The sequence below is a fragment of the Xenopus laevis genome, chromosome 3L (assembly GCF_017654675.1).
Source record: "Xenopus laevis strain J_2021 chromosome 3L, Xenopus_laevis_v10.1, whole genome shotgun sequence".
Taxonomy (NCBI): domain Eukaryota; kingdom Metazoa; phylum Chordata; class Amphibia; order Anura; family Pipidae; genus Xenopus; species Xenopus laevis.
Window position 1 is genome coordinate 97,846,346 of NC_054375.1, and position 16,709 is coordinate 97,863,054.

The 16,709-nt window shown below is 39.0% G+C and overlaps 1 protein-coding gene across 10 annotated transcripts in view; it reads left to right on the forward strand.

The window, feature by feature from the left end:
- Positions 1 to 1,012: 1,012 nt before the first annotated feature.
- Positions 1,013 to 16,709, forward strand: part of neo1.L (neogenin 1 L homeolog) — a 90,571-nt gene continuing 74,874 nt past the window's right edge. For 5 of the 10 annotated variants that reach the window (XM_018252891.2, XM_018252896.2, XM_018252894.2 and 2 more), the window contains exon 1: positions 1,014 to 1,358. In XM_018252891.2, coding sequence (XP_018108380.1) covers positions 1,247 to 1,358 — 112 coding nt within the window. In that variant the 5' untranslated portion in view covers positions 1,014 to 1,246. Of the gene's footprint in view, positions 1,359 to 16,709 lie in introns of all 10 variants that reach the window. The other 5 variants (XM_018252892.2, XM_018252893.2, XM_018252895.2 and 2 more) reach the window with 2 other exon arrangements.

Below are 16,709 nucleotides of genomic sequence, written 5' to 3' on the forward strand. Positions count from 1 at the left end.
GACCAGAAAAAAAAATGGTGTAGAAATCCAGGAAAATGTAAAATCAGGGAAATGTATTATGCATAATATATAGGTGGGGCCACAAAACAACAATGTAAAATGAGGGAAAACTTAAAAATCAGGTGAATGGTGCTCAAGTCTGGGGGTTCTTCTGTATACTAAAGATGACACATTTTAAGGAACGGTGGGAACATTGGTATTGGGACTCCTGATCCCACAATGCCTTGCATGCTTGTGTTAGTCTCAGGCCAGTTACTTGCCATATAGAAAGGCAGAGGCTAGTTGACTACCAATGCAACATTTCATAAGATATAGCAGCGGTGGAAGGAACATTAAACTCTACTCTTACATGTACATTTACTAATGAAGTGTGAAAAACAGTGTGTGTGTATATATATATATATATATGTGTGTATGTATAAATAACTCACCCCCATATATGCTGTAAAGCAAATAATGTGCAAACTTGATTTTAAAAACAGCAGAACACTGTCCAGGAAGTCCACAAAAATACAACACACTGACAATTTTACAACTAACTGTGTCCTAATATACAGGAAAGAGTAGACAATTTCCAATAAACCCCAAGTGTGGCCAACAAAATAGCGTGAACAAAGCCGCACAACCATAACCGTGGTGGCAACAGAGATGTTTTCTCTTTCACTCCAAATGTCAGGCTCCACACGAGCAAGCTTACAAAGGGGAAAAGGCAGCTTGTAGGTAAAAGGTAGTACATCACTATGTAAATAAAATCTCACCACGGTGGTTTCAAAGGTGCCACAGACAACAAACTAAGCAGATAAACCGCTTAGTTTTTAAGACAGACGGGAACCTATTTGCCATATAACATAATGAAGGCGGGAAATCCGCACCATTAAAGAAACCACTATCTCCCAAGCAGCGCAGGCATGCAGTGATTTAGACATAGCGTCTGAGGGTGCGCCGCAAAGATAAACGCCACGGAAAAATAGGCGTGGTTAAAGGGGCGCGCGCACCTTACTGGGGGGGGCAGTTTTGTTGGGACAATTGGGCGGAGCTTTTGCGAGCGCGTCGCCGGTCTCGCTGTGTGTATGATGTTTTGGGAACGCGCAGTGGCCGGGAGCGAGCAGTGTGGTCTGTGCTTGTAGCTCCGTGCTCCGGTGTTTGCGGTGGCGTTTCGTTACAGAAGGTTTGCGCAGAGGCCCGTAAATCTATATGCGGCTACTCCCGGGATGGTGAAGAGTGGCTCGCGGTGAAAAGGTGTGGGATGGCGATCCGAGGCCCCCCGGGATCGTTAGTCTGGGTCACCCGGGGGTTCTTCGCAGTCTCCATCCTTTTTTCCGTGTGCAAGAAACCGACTTGGGCTGCCAAGACTGAAGGTAAGAAGCAGTGAGGAGCGAGGGGGGTTACGAGAACGGAGCAGTGATTGTGAGTGGGAAGAGGATAGTGGGAAGGGCAATAGATCAGTGGAGGTCAGTGCCGGCTGCTGGAAGAGCCATTAGGCAGCAGGAGTCGCTTGCTTCTTGGTAGGAATGTGTGATCCAGCCATGTCTCACACGAGAAGCACAGCAAATCCACTTTATTGCTGAGAATGTCTTTATTGCTGAGAATGTCTTTATTGCGTTGCATTGGCACCTGGAAGTAACATGGCTTGAGCCCACCACCCAGAGTGCTGCCGCTTCTTTTGTTGGGATAGTGAAGGGTAACAAGTTTATACTGGAGCCATCCTCTGGGGCATCTGCATTGGGACTTCTTGGCTCTCTAGCCCATTTTCTACAAAGTTCTGGCTCTGTTGGCTTTCTCTGGGGGCAGCAGGTTGCCAGCGTACCATCCTAATAAAGCCAACGTTTGCCTTGTTTTCTCACAATCCCCAAAAAAGAAACAATTCGGGACCGACCCATTTTGCCACAATGTTTAGCACAGCTGTATATAAAATGAGGAATCTGATAATTAACCATTTTAAAATTGTCTGTAATGAGACAGGATCTCCCACCCTCAACAAACGTAATGTAGGTAACATAGTACTTGTTGGCCTTTTCAACATAGATCCACTTTTTGCTTTATATTTGATGTCCACCCCAAGGTTTCAGTAATAGCAGCCACTAAAGATATCTTGGTTTCATTTTCAACTCCGCCAACCCTTCAATACACAGGGCACATAAACCTTTTTGTTTTATATACAAAGATGTGCCTTCTGGCATTGAATGGTTTCCTGTAGGATATACCTGGGTGCAATTTGTCTATCTTCTTCTCAATAGCACTGACAGACTGCAAAATCAGTGGTGTTTATGGCAGTGCTTTTTATATCATTTCCATGGCAATCATTAAATGTAAGATAATAAAATGTTGTTGGGTTGATAATTGTGTTTTTTTGTTTTATCTCAAAGTTGTGCAAGAGGATATATTTGCACAGTATTATTTGTTTTGCTAAAACTAAAACAGACAAAACCCCCACATATGTTAAACATTTTTGGTGGCGTTGGATTCTTTTTTCCTTTGGGTTATTCATGTATTCTCGAGGATGGTCCATATTATTAAGAAATCCTTATGTATTGAGTAGATTGCACATGTATTATGTTTTTATATGGCTCTTGCACATGCATAGAATATATAATCGTTGTATGTATAGTCATGTTAATCTGTTTCCAATTAGGCATGTGTATATTTATGTTTGGCCAAGCAAGCAATATCGGACTGTTTTCAATGGCGGACGCAAACATTTCTCTGGCATTCTCAGAGTAGCATTTTTTTTTTCTTTAAGATGCTGAGATGTAAATGTTGTACAGCAGATTAATATTTAATAGACAATGCCTATATTTTTGTAGCAAGTCCTCATATTTGCTTCAGAGCTGCTCTGAATGCTGATTAGGTTCACTATATAATAATCCAGATCTGCAGAGCTGTCTATGCTTCAGTTAAAAAAAAAAAAAGAAAAAGTCTACATTTTACAGTATCCTATGCATATTGATGGCTTTGGCTGTGTATTTATTTTAGTCCGTCTAGCGACAAGGACTAGCATTATTCATACATCAGTCTGCAGTCTATGTGGTAATTGAATTAAAAATCTTAAGCGGATTTCAGGCTAATAGCCGGTACAGCTGATGACAGAAATATGGAGCATGGGCCTTACAATTATTCTGAATAACCGTACTTATTAGCTGTAGACTGGATGGAAGCAAGTAGACGTGACATGCTTGTGAGTAAATGTGTGCTTCACCTCACTCTGTCATCCTGCAGTAGCGAAGGCAGATCGTGGACCACATTTCTTTGTTCACACTCAAAGGTCTTTATTACATCGTTGTGTATCTTTTTTTTTTCCCCTCCCCATTTATTTGTAAAGGAAAATGATTTGTGGCGATTGCTGCCAATGTGGTTGTAATGTGGTTCCTGTGACTTGTTCATTGGACTAATGCTATTTTTCAGTGACTTTTTTTTGTACAGAGAGGAGGTAGTTGGATTTGTCACAGATCTCTGTGTTCTTTATTTCAGGTGGTGCCCATAAAAGGTCATTTTATTTTGTTATGTATTTTGTTATGATTCTCTTTGCTGTGAGGTCTGCTATTCTTGTATGACAACATGGGCTGCTGTGGTTATAGCTTAAAACTTAGTATTACCTTTGTATTACAGTCAGGTGGAATGCAGTTCAGACTGATAATGTGCAAGCCCGTACTGTGTAGCGAGGAGCTTCCAATTCTAGGGCCACTACATTAGTGTTGGAAATGACTTTACCATGGAAACCATACTTCTTTTTAGCATTCACCTGGTAAGTGAGGTAGTAGTTTTGCAGACACCTTTTCATCCTTAGACCCTTTGGGGCAGATCCCAACATATTAGGGAATACAAAACCTTTGAAAGGGAGAATAAGGAGCAGATTTATCAAAATGTGAGTTTAGAGCTCACCTCAGAAAAACTCACTCACTTATTCCTATGGGATTTTTAGAATCGTAATTATGAATGGGTAAAAGTTAGAGTGCACCTTTATGATTCTAAAAATCCCATAGGAATGAATAGAAAGTGGGTGAGTTTTTCTCTGATGAGCTCTATACTCACATTTTGATAAATCTGCTCCTTATTCTCCCTTTCACAGGTTTTTTATTCCCTAATATGTTGGGATAGATGCAAATGTATCAAGTTCAGTGGTGTTACCATACATGCAGCAGAAGAAAAACAGTAGATCCCTCCAATCTGCAGTACATGTAAAATCAGTGGCATTTCTATCATACTTCTTGGGAATCCTGGCTCACTAGAATATTCTAAATCTAAACTGTCATATAGGCTGACAAAATAAGGCTGTGTTCCAGATATTACACCAAACTTTTAGGGCAGGACTCCACAGGCGATTCCGACGCACTGCGCAAAAACGCAGGCCTCACGTCGGATGCAATGGAAATAAGGTAAGTAGTTCTATTGTCGGATCGTGTCGCAGCGTTGATGTGACGCGAAATGACTGTCGGATGCAGATGCTGCGTCGACGTCTGCGTTTCTGCTTAATCCAAACTAAGATATAATCAATCCTTATTGAAAGCAAAACCAGCCTATAGGGTTCATTTCATTTTTACATGATTTTTTAGTAAACGTAAGGTAATAATGTAAAAGATCCAAATAATGGAAAGATCCGTTATCCGGAAAACCCCATGTCCCAAGAATTCTGTATAATAGGTCCAAATACCTGTAGTAGTCCCCTTTGATGTAAGGCTAATGCATTAACTGTTACATTTATGATGCTAGCTGGTTGGATATTCCACACAAAGCTGTATTTACAAAGATATTCTATGTCAATGAAGATTTTCATTCATCAAGGCTCTGATATACAGTATCTAGTAGGAAGCAACTGAATTTTCTGAGTTTGGGTAGTGGCCCAACAGTCCGATTGCCACACAGTATCCATTTGCTTCCCCACAGTGGGGCTTATTGTGTAACACTGGGGAAATCTGCACTATTGCAGTAACTCATAGAAGCCAATGGCTAGCTTGCTTTGATCAGTCTGCTGAACACAAAATAATTAAAATCTCTGGTTACTTCCATGTTGCATTTTCCCCACACTGGCACATAAGCTACAAAGAAATCTTCTAGGGTGCAAAATTATCTTTGGAGGATCAGTTACCACCCTGCCGCCACAATAAGGCAAGTGGTTTCTTTAAAGTCTCCTCCTGCCACCCCACCCCCACACATACCTTACATTAGCAATATGCCTGGATTTTAGTAACTTTAAAAACCTTTTAATGCTTCTTTCTAAAACCTAGCACATACGCTTAACCATCTAAGTAACCTTAAAACCCTCAAGAAACCATTAACAGGTTACTGTAAAGTTGACAAACCTGTAGAATCCTGTGGTTCATTGCTAATTTGCCGTGCCCAGGATTTTAAACTAGTTGCCTCAGGAGATGCAGAGAAGCATTGGAAGGAATACTATTCTGGGCAAAAACTTTAGGGAGAATCAGCATGCAAATGCTTGGATGCTGTTGGAGTTCTCATAAAAATGATAAATTCAGTGTGAGAGACAGGGCTATATGCTCTCTATTTAGAGTTTTCATAAAGCAAAACATTATTTATGTCTATAGAAAATGTAAATATTCTAACAGAAGTGTATTGTTGCACAGAGAGAATCACATTTGTCATTTTAATTCTACTTGAAACCTAGTAACATATGTTAAGGATGAAAAAATACTGGCAATAAGTCATCTATCTTGGAATGCTGTGTTGCAGTATGTCTTGGGAGAAGGAAATGTTTTTCTGTCACCTCCAGTTCTGTTAATCCTTTGATTCCTGCTACACTGATTCCAGGAGTCAGAACCAGAGGACCAGCAGTGCTGAGAATAGAATCAACTTGACCGATATTACCATTAATAGGAATAACATTCAGAAATCCCTTTAAAATCAATGAAATTTTAACTCCATGTATATTTGACTAGAATTAAAATGTAACGTAAATGCAATTTAATTGTCTAGGTAAAGAAACCACATTTTATCTGGAATAAATATGGGGACACCCCATGTAAGAATCCATGTACTTTACTGTAGCTTAGTATTGGTGCTGTGCTAACGATCCTCATTCCACAATACACTAACAAAGGAACGAACTGTCCGCAGTCAATATGACATTGTCTTGGTGGACGTACCATCCTGTTTGTTACTTCAGTAGTGGTATGACTGAATCAAAAGAACAAATATTAGCTATTGCCAATGTGTTTTCTTTATTCTGGGGCAGAATGCTTAAATATTTAGTCCCATAATAATCTTTTTCAATGGTAACTGACATCAGTGGTACCCACTGGCTTAGTTTCTCTTGACTTGAAATGAGAAAGGTGAAAGATAATTAGAATAAATACTTACAAAACAAGATTAACAAAATTGCATCATTTCTGGTCGTGATGAAAGCTTGTGTCAAACGTTAGTTTTGTTTTCCCTAACATTCATTTCTGATGGCTGTTCATCTGTGTTCCATTTCTCTCTTCTTGCACATGAACCTTTTTGCACTTTTTCCGTTTTTCATTTTCTCCTTATCTACACTCTCCAGACGTGATCCTTGAAGCTGTCAGCAATACTTCAGTGAGGTTCAGAGCTCATTTCTGTGGTAGTTGGAAATGTATGCCATTGTGTGTATAAAACTGGAAATCTGGTTACTGACTAAGATGCCGAATACCTTTTAATTAATTAGAGAGGAGAAAATAGGCACCTCTTGGGTATTTTTTAATAGCTTGAAGTCTTAGACATTAATTTTATGATGCAGTAGCTGCTTTGGCATAGTTTGATAAGTGACCCCTAATTTGCTTATTTTCATATATTCCTACTTCGAAATTGTAATGATTTATTTCTAAATCTGGCCACAGACATGCTGATTCTATCCTAATGTCCGATGACTGATCATTCATACAACTAACCATTCATATTAAATAAACTAGTAAAAAGAACAAGTCAGACAATGTTTTGGCCATTAATTGACAGACAACAACCGTACAAAGTTCTGACAAATAGTAGCCCATTGATATTGTCAAATAAGCAATACATGCAGAGATATTATCATTAGCCGGCAGAAATCTTCTAGCTGTCTTATTGACTAAACGACTGATTAACATGGTACAAAAATGTTGGGACAATCCACACATAGGGGCAAATTCACTAAGATTCGTAGCTGCGCCAGCGGCTGCTTCGCCACACTTTGCCAGGCGTATTTTCGCCAGCGCTATGCAAATTCCCTTAAATTTCGAAGTTGCGCTCAGGGGAAGCGTAAGGTTGCGAAGTTGCGCTAGCGTTAATTCACCAAGCAAAGCGAAGTTACGCTAGCGATTGAAAAAGATTGAAAATTGAAGTTACAATGGAGGTATATGTAGCATCACTGCACAAGCCTGGGAAACCTTCAAAACAGCAAATAAAATTTTTATTTTGCCCTACACATGTGCCCACTGTATAGTTAAGGTGCCATGAGTTAGGAAATGTAGGGGGGAAGGAGGGTAGCCCCAAAAATATTTTGATCTTTTTCAGCCTATCACCCATAAAAAAAGAAAAAACACCAGTGTTTTTTGGAATTTTTTTAACTTTTTTTGAAGCAATCCCTATCTACTCTATTGCACTTTGTTGGTCTGAGGTGGTGAAGGAAGTCTGGCGTAAAAGGTAGCATTAAGAAAAATTTGCGCAACAGTGAATTTGCGTAGTTACGTCCGTTGCGCAAATTCGCCAGGCATAAGGGTGCGAAGTAACACTAGCGAATTTACGCCAGCGTCCGTTAGTGAATCGGCGAATTAACGAAAATGTGCTACGCTACCGAATTAACGCTAGCGTTAGGTGCTTCGTCCTTTAGTGAATTTGCACCATAGTCTGAAAATTGCACAAACCTTTATTCATATGACTTTGTTTGCTCCTATGGCTAGCTTAAGTCTAAGTAAACTTAAGTTTTGCACTGCTCTAAATAGAGCTAATCAGAGCCACTTTAAGCCATGGTGCCCCCTCTCCCCCCAGTAATCAGTTTCACCCTTTCCCGCATCTTTGTATACAATTAAAATACTTATATAGTATATACTTATAATACTTAAATATTATAGTTTCATAGTAGATGAGGTTAAAAAAGAAAAGAACACATCTATCAAGTTCACCCTTTTGACAAATCAAAACCTCCCTGACTTTTAGTTGATCCAAAGGAAGGCAAAAAACTCCATCTGAAGCTTTTAACTTCGAAGGCACAGCAATAGTACTAATTCTAGAAAAGGCTTTTTATTGTAGGGTAATGGCACACAAGATTTGCAGTGTTTTTTTACTCCCAAGGGTGGGGTGAAAATGTAGCAAATCTTCTACCCATCCAAAGTAAATGGAAAATACAGAAATCATTCTTGAAGGCTGAGTGAAAGGCACTCCACATTTTAGATCTGTTTATCCATTTATGTTTTGCCATTCTGAGGGAGGTGACAGCTCTGCAAATCTCTAGTGCCATTACCCACATGTGCTAGAAAATTTAGTGAAACATAAGCCACTTGTAGTTTAAGTAGGCCTTTAGCGTGGGAGTATTATTCCAATCTTATATCTAACTTGTAGCGCTCTTGCAGTTTATTTAAGTAAGGGGTCTACTATTCCTGGGATATATTTGGATCACTGAAAAGGCTGATGGTTTATTACAGTTCCCCAATACCATATTGCCTTAGGGTAAGGTCACACTGGGCGATTCGGGGAGATTGTCGCCTGGCGACTAATCACCTCGTCTTTGCGGCGACCAATCTCCCCGAATGCCTTACCTCTGTCATGTGCCGGCTAAAATGAAAAGTCGACTGCGGCATGGCACACGCGTCGATTGGTATTCTGAAGTCGATATCTGTTGGCTCGTCTCCCACCAGACACACACCGAATATCATATTTTGTACGATATTATCGGTACGTCTATAGCCACCTTTACTCCATTTTCTTGTCTTTAAAGGGGTTGTTCACCATCAAAAGACTTTTTTTTTTTTTTGGTGAACAATCTGAAAACAACTGATCTGAAAAAAATCTACTTTTTTCAGTTGTTTTCCGTGTTCTATTTTTGACCGGTTTTCCAAAACTTGAAGTTTAAGGGAGTTGTTTACTAAAACTAAAATTGTTTAATGAAAACAAAGCCAACCCAACTTCCATTGCACAAATTGAACTCATTTATGAATAATTTTTAATGAAAAAATCAGAACGGCAAAACATTGTGACAAAATAGAGCGTTAATTCGTATCATATGATTTTTCCCCCAAAAGTCATTTTATTGAATTTTCACAGCAACAACGTTACTTTTTCTAATTATCAGACAAAAAACCCAGATTTTTAGCATCTTTGGGGTATGTTAAATCTGTAAAAATTCTAGTTTTATTTACACCAAAAATTAGTTTCCCCCCTAAAAACCTTTAACAGAAAAAAATTGAGGTTTAATAAATTAGTATTAATGTTCCTGTCCATGTTTCAGCCTGGCAACTCAGTAATTCAGGTGCAGATTCTGAACTGTTACAATTTGCTACATTAGTTGATACATTTCTCAGCAGCATTTATGGAGTATTCACAACTATTGTATCAATTATAACAGCTGCCTTTAATGAAACACAGGGACAAAGAACAGTATACAGAGTCGGCGACCCCCCCCGCTGAGCTGCTTTAAAAAACACGAGAAGGTGAACAATGAGACTTTAAACTTCAATAGTAGAAAAACAGTCACAACTATAAAACAGAACGTAATTGAAAAAAAGTCTTTAGTTCTGGTGAACTATGTGAAATCAACTGAAATGGAAAATGTGCTGGAAGGTGAACAACCCATTTAACTATTTTTCCTAATTACATATTGTTTAACAATGCTTACCTGTATTCTTTAACCTTTTAACAGTATGTTTTGCTGGCAAAAGAATGCATCTATTTACAAAGTTGCATGCATAAGTTTAAAAAATAAATAATGATATTCACTGACTTTGGAGTGCGGGTCCTTTTGAACTTTATACAATGCTTTGACCCAGCACCCTCATCAATATAAGACTGGCTCAGAGTGCAAAAGTTTAAAGCGGACCTGTCACCCACACATAAAAAGCTGTTTAATAAAAGCGCTCTTCAAATTAAACATGAAATCCAAAATATATATATATATTTTTTTATAAAAGCATTCATAGTTTAGGCATAGAGGCGGGGCAGGCAATTACTTTGTATGTATGCATGTGTATATATGTGTGTATATATGTATATATGTATATACCTTCAACTGCCTTTATGCACTCACTATCACGTTAAAATGAACTTAAAGGTGAGCCACCCCTTTAAGCAAATATTTCAAAAGTAATATTATTGTTAATAATAAACAGTTCCTTGTACTATTGGGTTTACTTAATCTTTTGGCAAGAATGCGAATCACCGGCGGCATACCTATTGTTTCGGAATTTCGAAGTTTCCTTGTGAGGCAACTTCTGGTGACATCGGAACACGAAGCAATTCTTATACCATGCGGCTGGTGATTTGCATTCTTGCTGGTGGAAGGCATTTGGGGAGATTAGTCGCCCATAGTAGAGAAGATTTGTTGCTAGGCGACTAATCTCCCAGTCTGCCACCGCCCTAAACTAGGTCAGACTTTGCTTGGCTGGTTTTATATTGTTGTATAGATGAGAAATGTGATTACTTTGCCCTTTATTATTATTATTATTATTATTATTATTGAAATTTTTTGTTCACTAACAATGAATTCCCTTTGTAAATTACTGTGTATTTTAGTTCCCGTACAATTACACTCCACTTATACTACTTACCTCCGTGCATCACTTTGCAGCACTGCTGCAATAATGAAGTCTCAAGGTTATTGGTGGGGGCAGTCCCTTGCCCCCCAACTGATATAAACTGATATAAATGTTTTTTTTATGTCATTGCACCTGGTGAAAGATAGAGGACAAATGCTTGGACCCTTCAACGTAGCTATGTGTGCACGTGAACATATTTTGTATAGATTTGAAATAGTACTACAGTAGACCTCTTCATTCTTGATATTATTAGCTATGATTGTTGTTACAAAATGTATTTGTTTTTTGCACAACGGCTTTATTGAAGTGCACAGTTACAGCGTGCAGACTTTTGTTACTTTAATCCACATTGTAAAATAACTGATTTATGTATTGTATAGGCACTGCCAACCCACAAACATTTCTTTGAAGATAATTGCACAGCGTATGTTTCTGGAGCTTAACTTCTTCTTCCTCTATGTTTTTTTTTGAACAAGGAATTATCAGTCAGGCATTTTGCACAAAAAAGTTTCTTTAGGGTTCTGTTTAAAAGGCTATTATTATGACTGTTCCAGAATATGCGTGACAACTCGTCCCTCACCACTGCAAATTAGGAATCTGTTCCGTGATGCTTTGTGTTATAGATGCTTGGATGCTTGAAAAGAAAGCAGAGTGTAATCAAAAATGTTAGGGAGTAATTATGAATAAGATGTCTGAATCCTAAATAACGATTAGAATTTAACATGGTCTCCGTTGCTGGTAGCTTATATGTTGAAAAAGAGTTTTCATCTCTTCCGCCTTTGCACTATAGCAGGCCAGGACAGATCCGATTATTACTATCATGACACTGCTGGAATTCTATGCAATTCAAGCAACCTGGCATACATAAATTTGCAGCATGTTAGTAGATTGTACCATTTTCTGGAGCTTTCTGTATAATGGGGTTTGAGATATTCTTATACCCAACATATATGTGCTATCAATTAAACTCTCCTGATTCTTCTTGAGCCAATTTAACCATAATGTGCATGTTTGTAGACGCATAGGGGCCTATTTATCATGCTGTCTAAAAAGTTGAGTGAAGCAGTGATGTTGCCCAGAGCAACCAATCAGCAATTAGATTTCAACAGTTTGCAAACAAAAGCAAATATCTCATTGGTTGCTATGAGTAACATCACCGGTAATATTTCACTCCACTTTTTACACAGAATGATTAATGATATTTTTGATAATAATGTATTATGTGCATTTTGAAACAAAATGCGCTTTGTTTTCTTCAGACTTTACGTATTCTCTTTAGAGGACTTACAACATTTTGTGTGTGTGTGAGACAAAATATCTAGTAGTGTATAAAGATAACTAATCGTGAAAGTCTTGGACTCTGAAAAAGCTTGTTTGGCTAGGTTGGTGATGAATAGATATGTAGTTTGTGCAGACCTGCCAGCAGAGGACCACATTCATAGCCCAGGTTCCTCCTTGCTACATGGTGGTTTTCCACATTGATACCTGACTGGTCTAGGTAGGGCCAAGCTAGACTTGGCCAATAGACCTTTATCCCTTCTTAAAAAACCTTTACAGTCTGCATTCAGACAAGTACATTCTCCTGACATCTGCCAAACTAAAACTTGTCTGTCAGGGCACCAGTCCATTTGGCCCCTGTGCCAATAGTTTAGAGAGACTGTATATAATTGGACTGTATATTAGAGGGAGGTGCAAGGGGAAGCACGTACATTATAGATACTAGGAAAGAGACAAAAAAATACTTTTTGTGCTCCCTTTCATATAGTCACCCCTTATGACGTTCTTAAAAAGAGGAGAAATACAACCTTGTTACACTAGTGGGGGTATTTACTAAAACTCAACTTTTTCCCTCACTCTAATAAAAATTCATCCAAACTCCCAAATCTGAACTCCCTTAATTTACCAATAATTCTTCTTGAAAAAGTCGGTGCAAAAAAATGTTGCAACAAAATCGTGCGTCAGTTCGAATCATGTGAGTTTTTCGAATTGATGCTCCAAAAACTGACTGTATCGGATTGTTGCAGTGACAATTCGAATTTTTCAGATTATCAAACGAAAACCAACTCAAACAGCCCCACACTATTGAGAATCCAGAAGGTAAAAACATGTTCCAATTTTTAAAGGGACCATCTGCTATTGACTTCTACATGAATTCGTCACATTTTAGCTAGAGTATTTTCGGATTCAAATTTGTAGCAGCTTTGGAAAATAATAAATCTCGGGGAAAAAAATCAATTTTTTTGTTTCCTTTAAAAATTTGAGTTTGTCTATATACTGTACACGGATCACTTACGTTGGATTTTTGGCAAAAACAAAATTGCTACAGCATCAACAAGTTACTGAAACTACACAAGACAAGTTCTGCTGTATTAACTCTGCAGTGGTGGAAATCCACATTATTTATTTGCAAGTTGTAAATTACACCACTCCAAGACTTTGAATAAATGCTTATTTATCAAGAACACAATTTTTTTCCCACCAAAGTTCGGTCCAGTCTGTTTGACCCCTTTGTATCTTATGAACGGTCATATCCTCCATGCCAATATCCCACATCATTGCTTAATAGCATTAATGCACTGATGCAATTCCACTTAGTTATATGGGAAAAATATGCTGACATAATTACGCAAAGTATTTGCATGTTAATGTCATGTGACTAAAGCTTTGGACAACTGAACGCGACAATTTTTTGTTCATAAATGATTCTATTTTTATCAAAGTTGAATACATTTCCTGACGTTTAGTAATGCTGACAATCTTAATAAATTTGTTTCGCTAACTTAAGCTCATTTGTATTGGCCAGACCTTCAACTTATTAGTGGACTTGTTTATGCGACGTAAGGCAAACTGTAAAAATTTGAGCAAAGCACTTATTTTTACACTTTTCACGCCAACTGCAGTGATGTATCCTTTGGGGACGATAGTTGGCTTGTGGGCATCCCTTGTTGCTACGATTAAGGGGATTTATTATACAGGCCCGGATTTGTGGAAAGGCCGCCTGGGCCTAGGGCGTCAGGATTTTAGGGGGTGGCATGCTGCCCAACCACACCCACATTAGTTCAAAAACACAGAGGATACAATAATTTTTAAAATTTCCCATGCCCCAATCCCCATTGCTCCGGTCCAGATGATGAAAATTTGCATGAATAAAGGGGAAGGGACAGGGGCGACAAACGGCAATGGGCCTAGGGGTGCCCACTATGTAAATCCGGCCCTGTTATTATACCCCCAAAGCTGGAAGTAGCATGAATCTGAAAATACACCATCTAAAACCTGTCAAGGTCATATAGAAACTATGACTAAGTGTCCTTGGTAGACACAAAACGCGTCAGGCCATGGTTCTTAATTATGGAAAATAAAATGTAAGCTTTTTAATCCTTTTACAATCTGACTCCGGTTTCACTATTTCATGGGTCGAGGCTTGTGCCAGCCCCTTTTTCAAGTTTCCTGGTATCTGTTCCCCTTGCTGAAGGTTGGGGCGTGTGCACCCGGGCCCACCGTGTACAGTGGTAAGCTCATTTAACACATTTGGACTTAGCATGTACTAGTTATATATTAGTATAAAAGGTCATATAGAAGTCAATGGCAGAGGTCCCTTGAACAATTTGAAGATGTTAGTAGCCTTCATTATGTTTGAGGTTTTTCAGTGGGGTTCACTCGAAAACTGAATTTGAGCGATTTGAGTTTTTTCTCGAAAAAACTCGATCAATTTGAGCATTCAAATTTTTCACTTGACTATACTGATTCAAGTTTTTTTTACATTAGAGTTTTTAAGTAATATAGTAAGTTAGGTTGAAAAAGACACATCCATCAAGTTCAACCTTTTAACTCTATTTTAACCTGCCCAATTGCTAGTTGATCCAGAGGAACGCAAAAAAACCCAATTTGAAGCCTCTCCATTTTGCATTAGATGGGGAAAAAATATTTCCTGACTCCCAAGATGGCAATTGGACTAGTCCCTGGATTAACTTGTACTATGGGCTATCTTCCATAACCTTGTATTCCCTCCTCTTCTAAAAAGCCATCCAACCCCTTCTTAAAGCTATGTAACGTATCAGCCAGCACAACCGATTCAGGGAGAGTATTCCACATCTTCACAGCTCTCACTGTAACAAACTCCTTCTGAATATTTAGCCAGAACCTTCTTTCCTCTAATTAGAGTGGGTGCCCTCTTGTCAGCTAGAAGGACCTACTGGTAAATAAAGCATTAGAGAGATTATTATATGATCCCCTTATATATTTATAAATAGTTATCGTATCACCCCTTAAAGGAGAAATAAAGGCTTCATGCATTTAGGAGTGCCAAATGTAAGGCACCCCAAGTGATTGTATTGACTTACCTGAAACCCCGGGCCGGTGCTCCTATTAGCAGAGAACTCCTCTTTCTTCACGCGGCTGTGCATGCACAGTAAAACGAAAAGCCGAACTTTAACTTAAAAGTCGGATATTTCGCTCAACTACGCATGCGCCAGGAAATTTGAAGAAAGAAAAAGCCGGAAGAGGATCGCTCCGTGATGCTCACTGGTATAACCCCAGGCAGTTTTTTCAGCAGTTTTTCAGCAGTTTTCTGCTGATAAGATCACCATGACCATAGGTTATGTAATGTAAGGGGAAGTGAATAATAGAATAAAAATGTTAGTAATAATAAGGTTTTCTGGTGGGCCAGTGGCACCCAAGGCTCACCATATAATCTGCCATAAATCAGATTCTACAATCTCAGTTTATCTAGAGGAGAGTAAGAAAAGTAAAAGGCTTGCTCCTATCAGCATAAAACTGCACTGGCCCTTGGTTATACCAGTGAGCACCCGGAGCTATCCACTTCCGTTTTCTTCTGTCTTCAAATTTTCTGGGCAAACGTATGCGTAGTTTAACAAAATAGTCGACTTCAAAGTTCGGCCCGGGGTTTTAGGTAAGTAACTATCACTTGGGGGGTGCCTTACATTTGGCACCCCCAAGTGCACCAAGCCTTTCTTCTTTAAAGGCTCTGCCCCACATGCATCAGTAAACTTAGCGGCAGCCCAGATCACGATAGGTGCTTCAGAGGATGTGGAGAAAGAGAGTCCTTCCTGCACACCTGTTGGACCTGCACTGTAGCTCAGGAATTCTGGAGGATGGTAGCGTCTCTGCTCTCTGAGGTTCTAAATTGCACTATACAAGCAGCCCACACACACATTCCTATTAGTAATGAAGATCAGAGCCATAAACTCTAAACAATCCTGCAAATTAGCTACTCGCATCCTCAATGCAGCAAGATCTCTGTTAGCAGCAAATCGGAAATGGAATCCATAAGAGACAAACTCCAAGACAGACACATCTGTGGGTCCAGCACCTGGAGAACCTGCAACCTAGAGGTACTACATGCTGAACACAAGCTTTTATATAGCTAGGGCCTGATAACTTTCCCTCTTCTCCTTCCTTTCACCCCCTCGCTTCCCTTTTTTCCCTACCGCATCCCCCACCTATCCCAATTGAAACCTTTATTAAATTTGTGTTGAGGCAGCGATATCATGACAAGAGGAGACTCACCTTGGCACAGATGCCTACTAAATAATGAGTAACATGTCATGAGACAGATTAATGATGCCGTTCAGGCAGTTATATGTAATCCTTGTTACTTTTGTCAACAGTAATCTTTTATTTGAAAATTGAAAATCAGTAAAAAAATGTAAATACCAAAAAAAGCTATGCAATAGGAACATCAAAACCCAGCAAATAGCCAGAATATTGCTCTTTTCTTAAAAACCCAGGAATCCTTTATTCTCAACTGTTTTTTTTTTTTTTAAATATGGTGCTTGTTATTGTTACCTTGTTGCAGTAATGTAAAGGTGTTGAATGCACACCTTTCCTTTCCAGTGGCATGGAACAGCAGTGATTTGCCACTTTTACACGCTTGGATTATAGTCTCTTCCGCCAACTATCTATCAGAAATAGGGATGTTACCCTTGGAGGGCGTCTGCATAGAGCCATGTTTTTGAATCGTAGGCATTCTCCATGCACACAATGTGTATAAGGGCA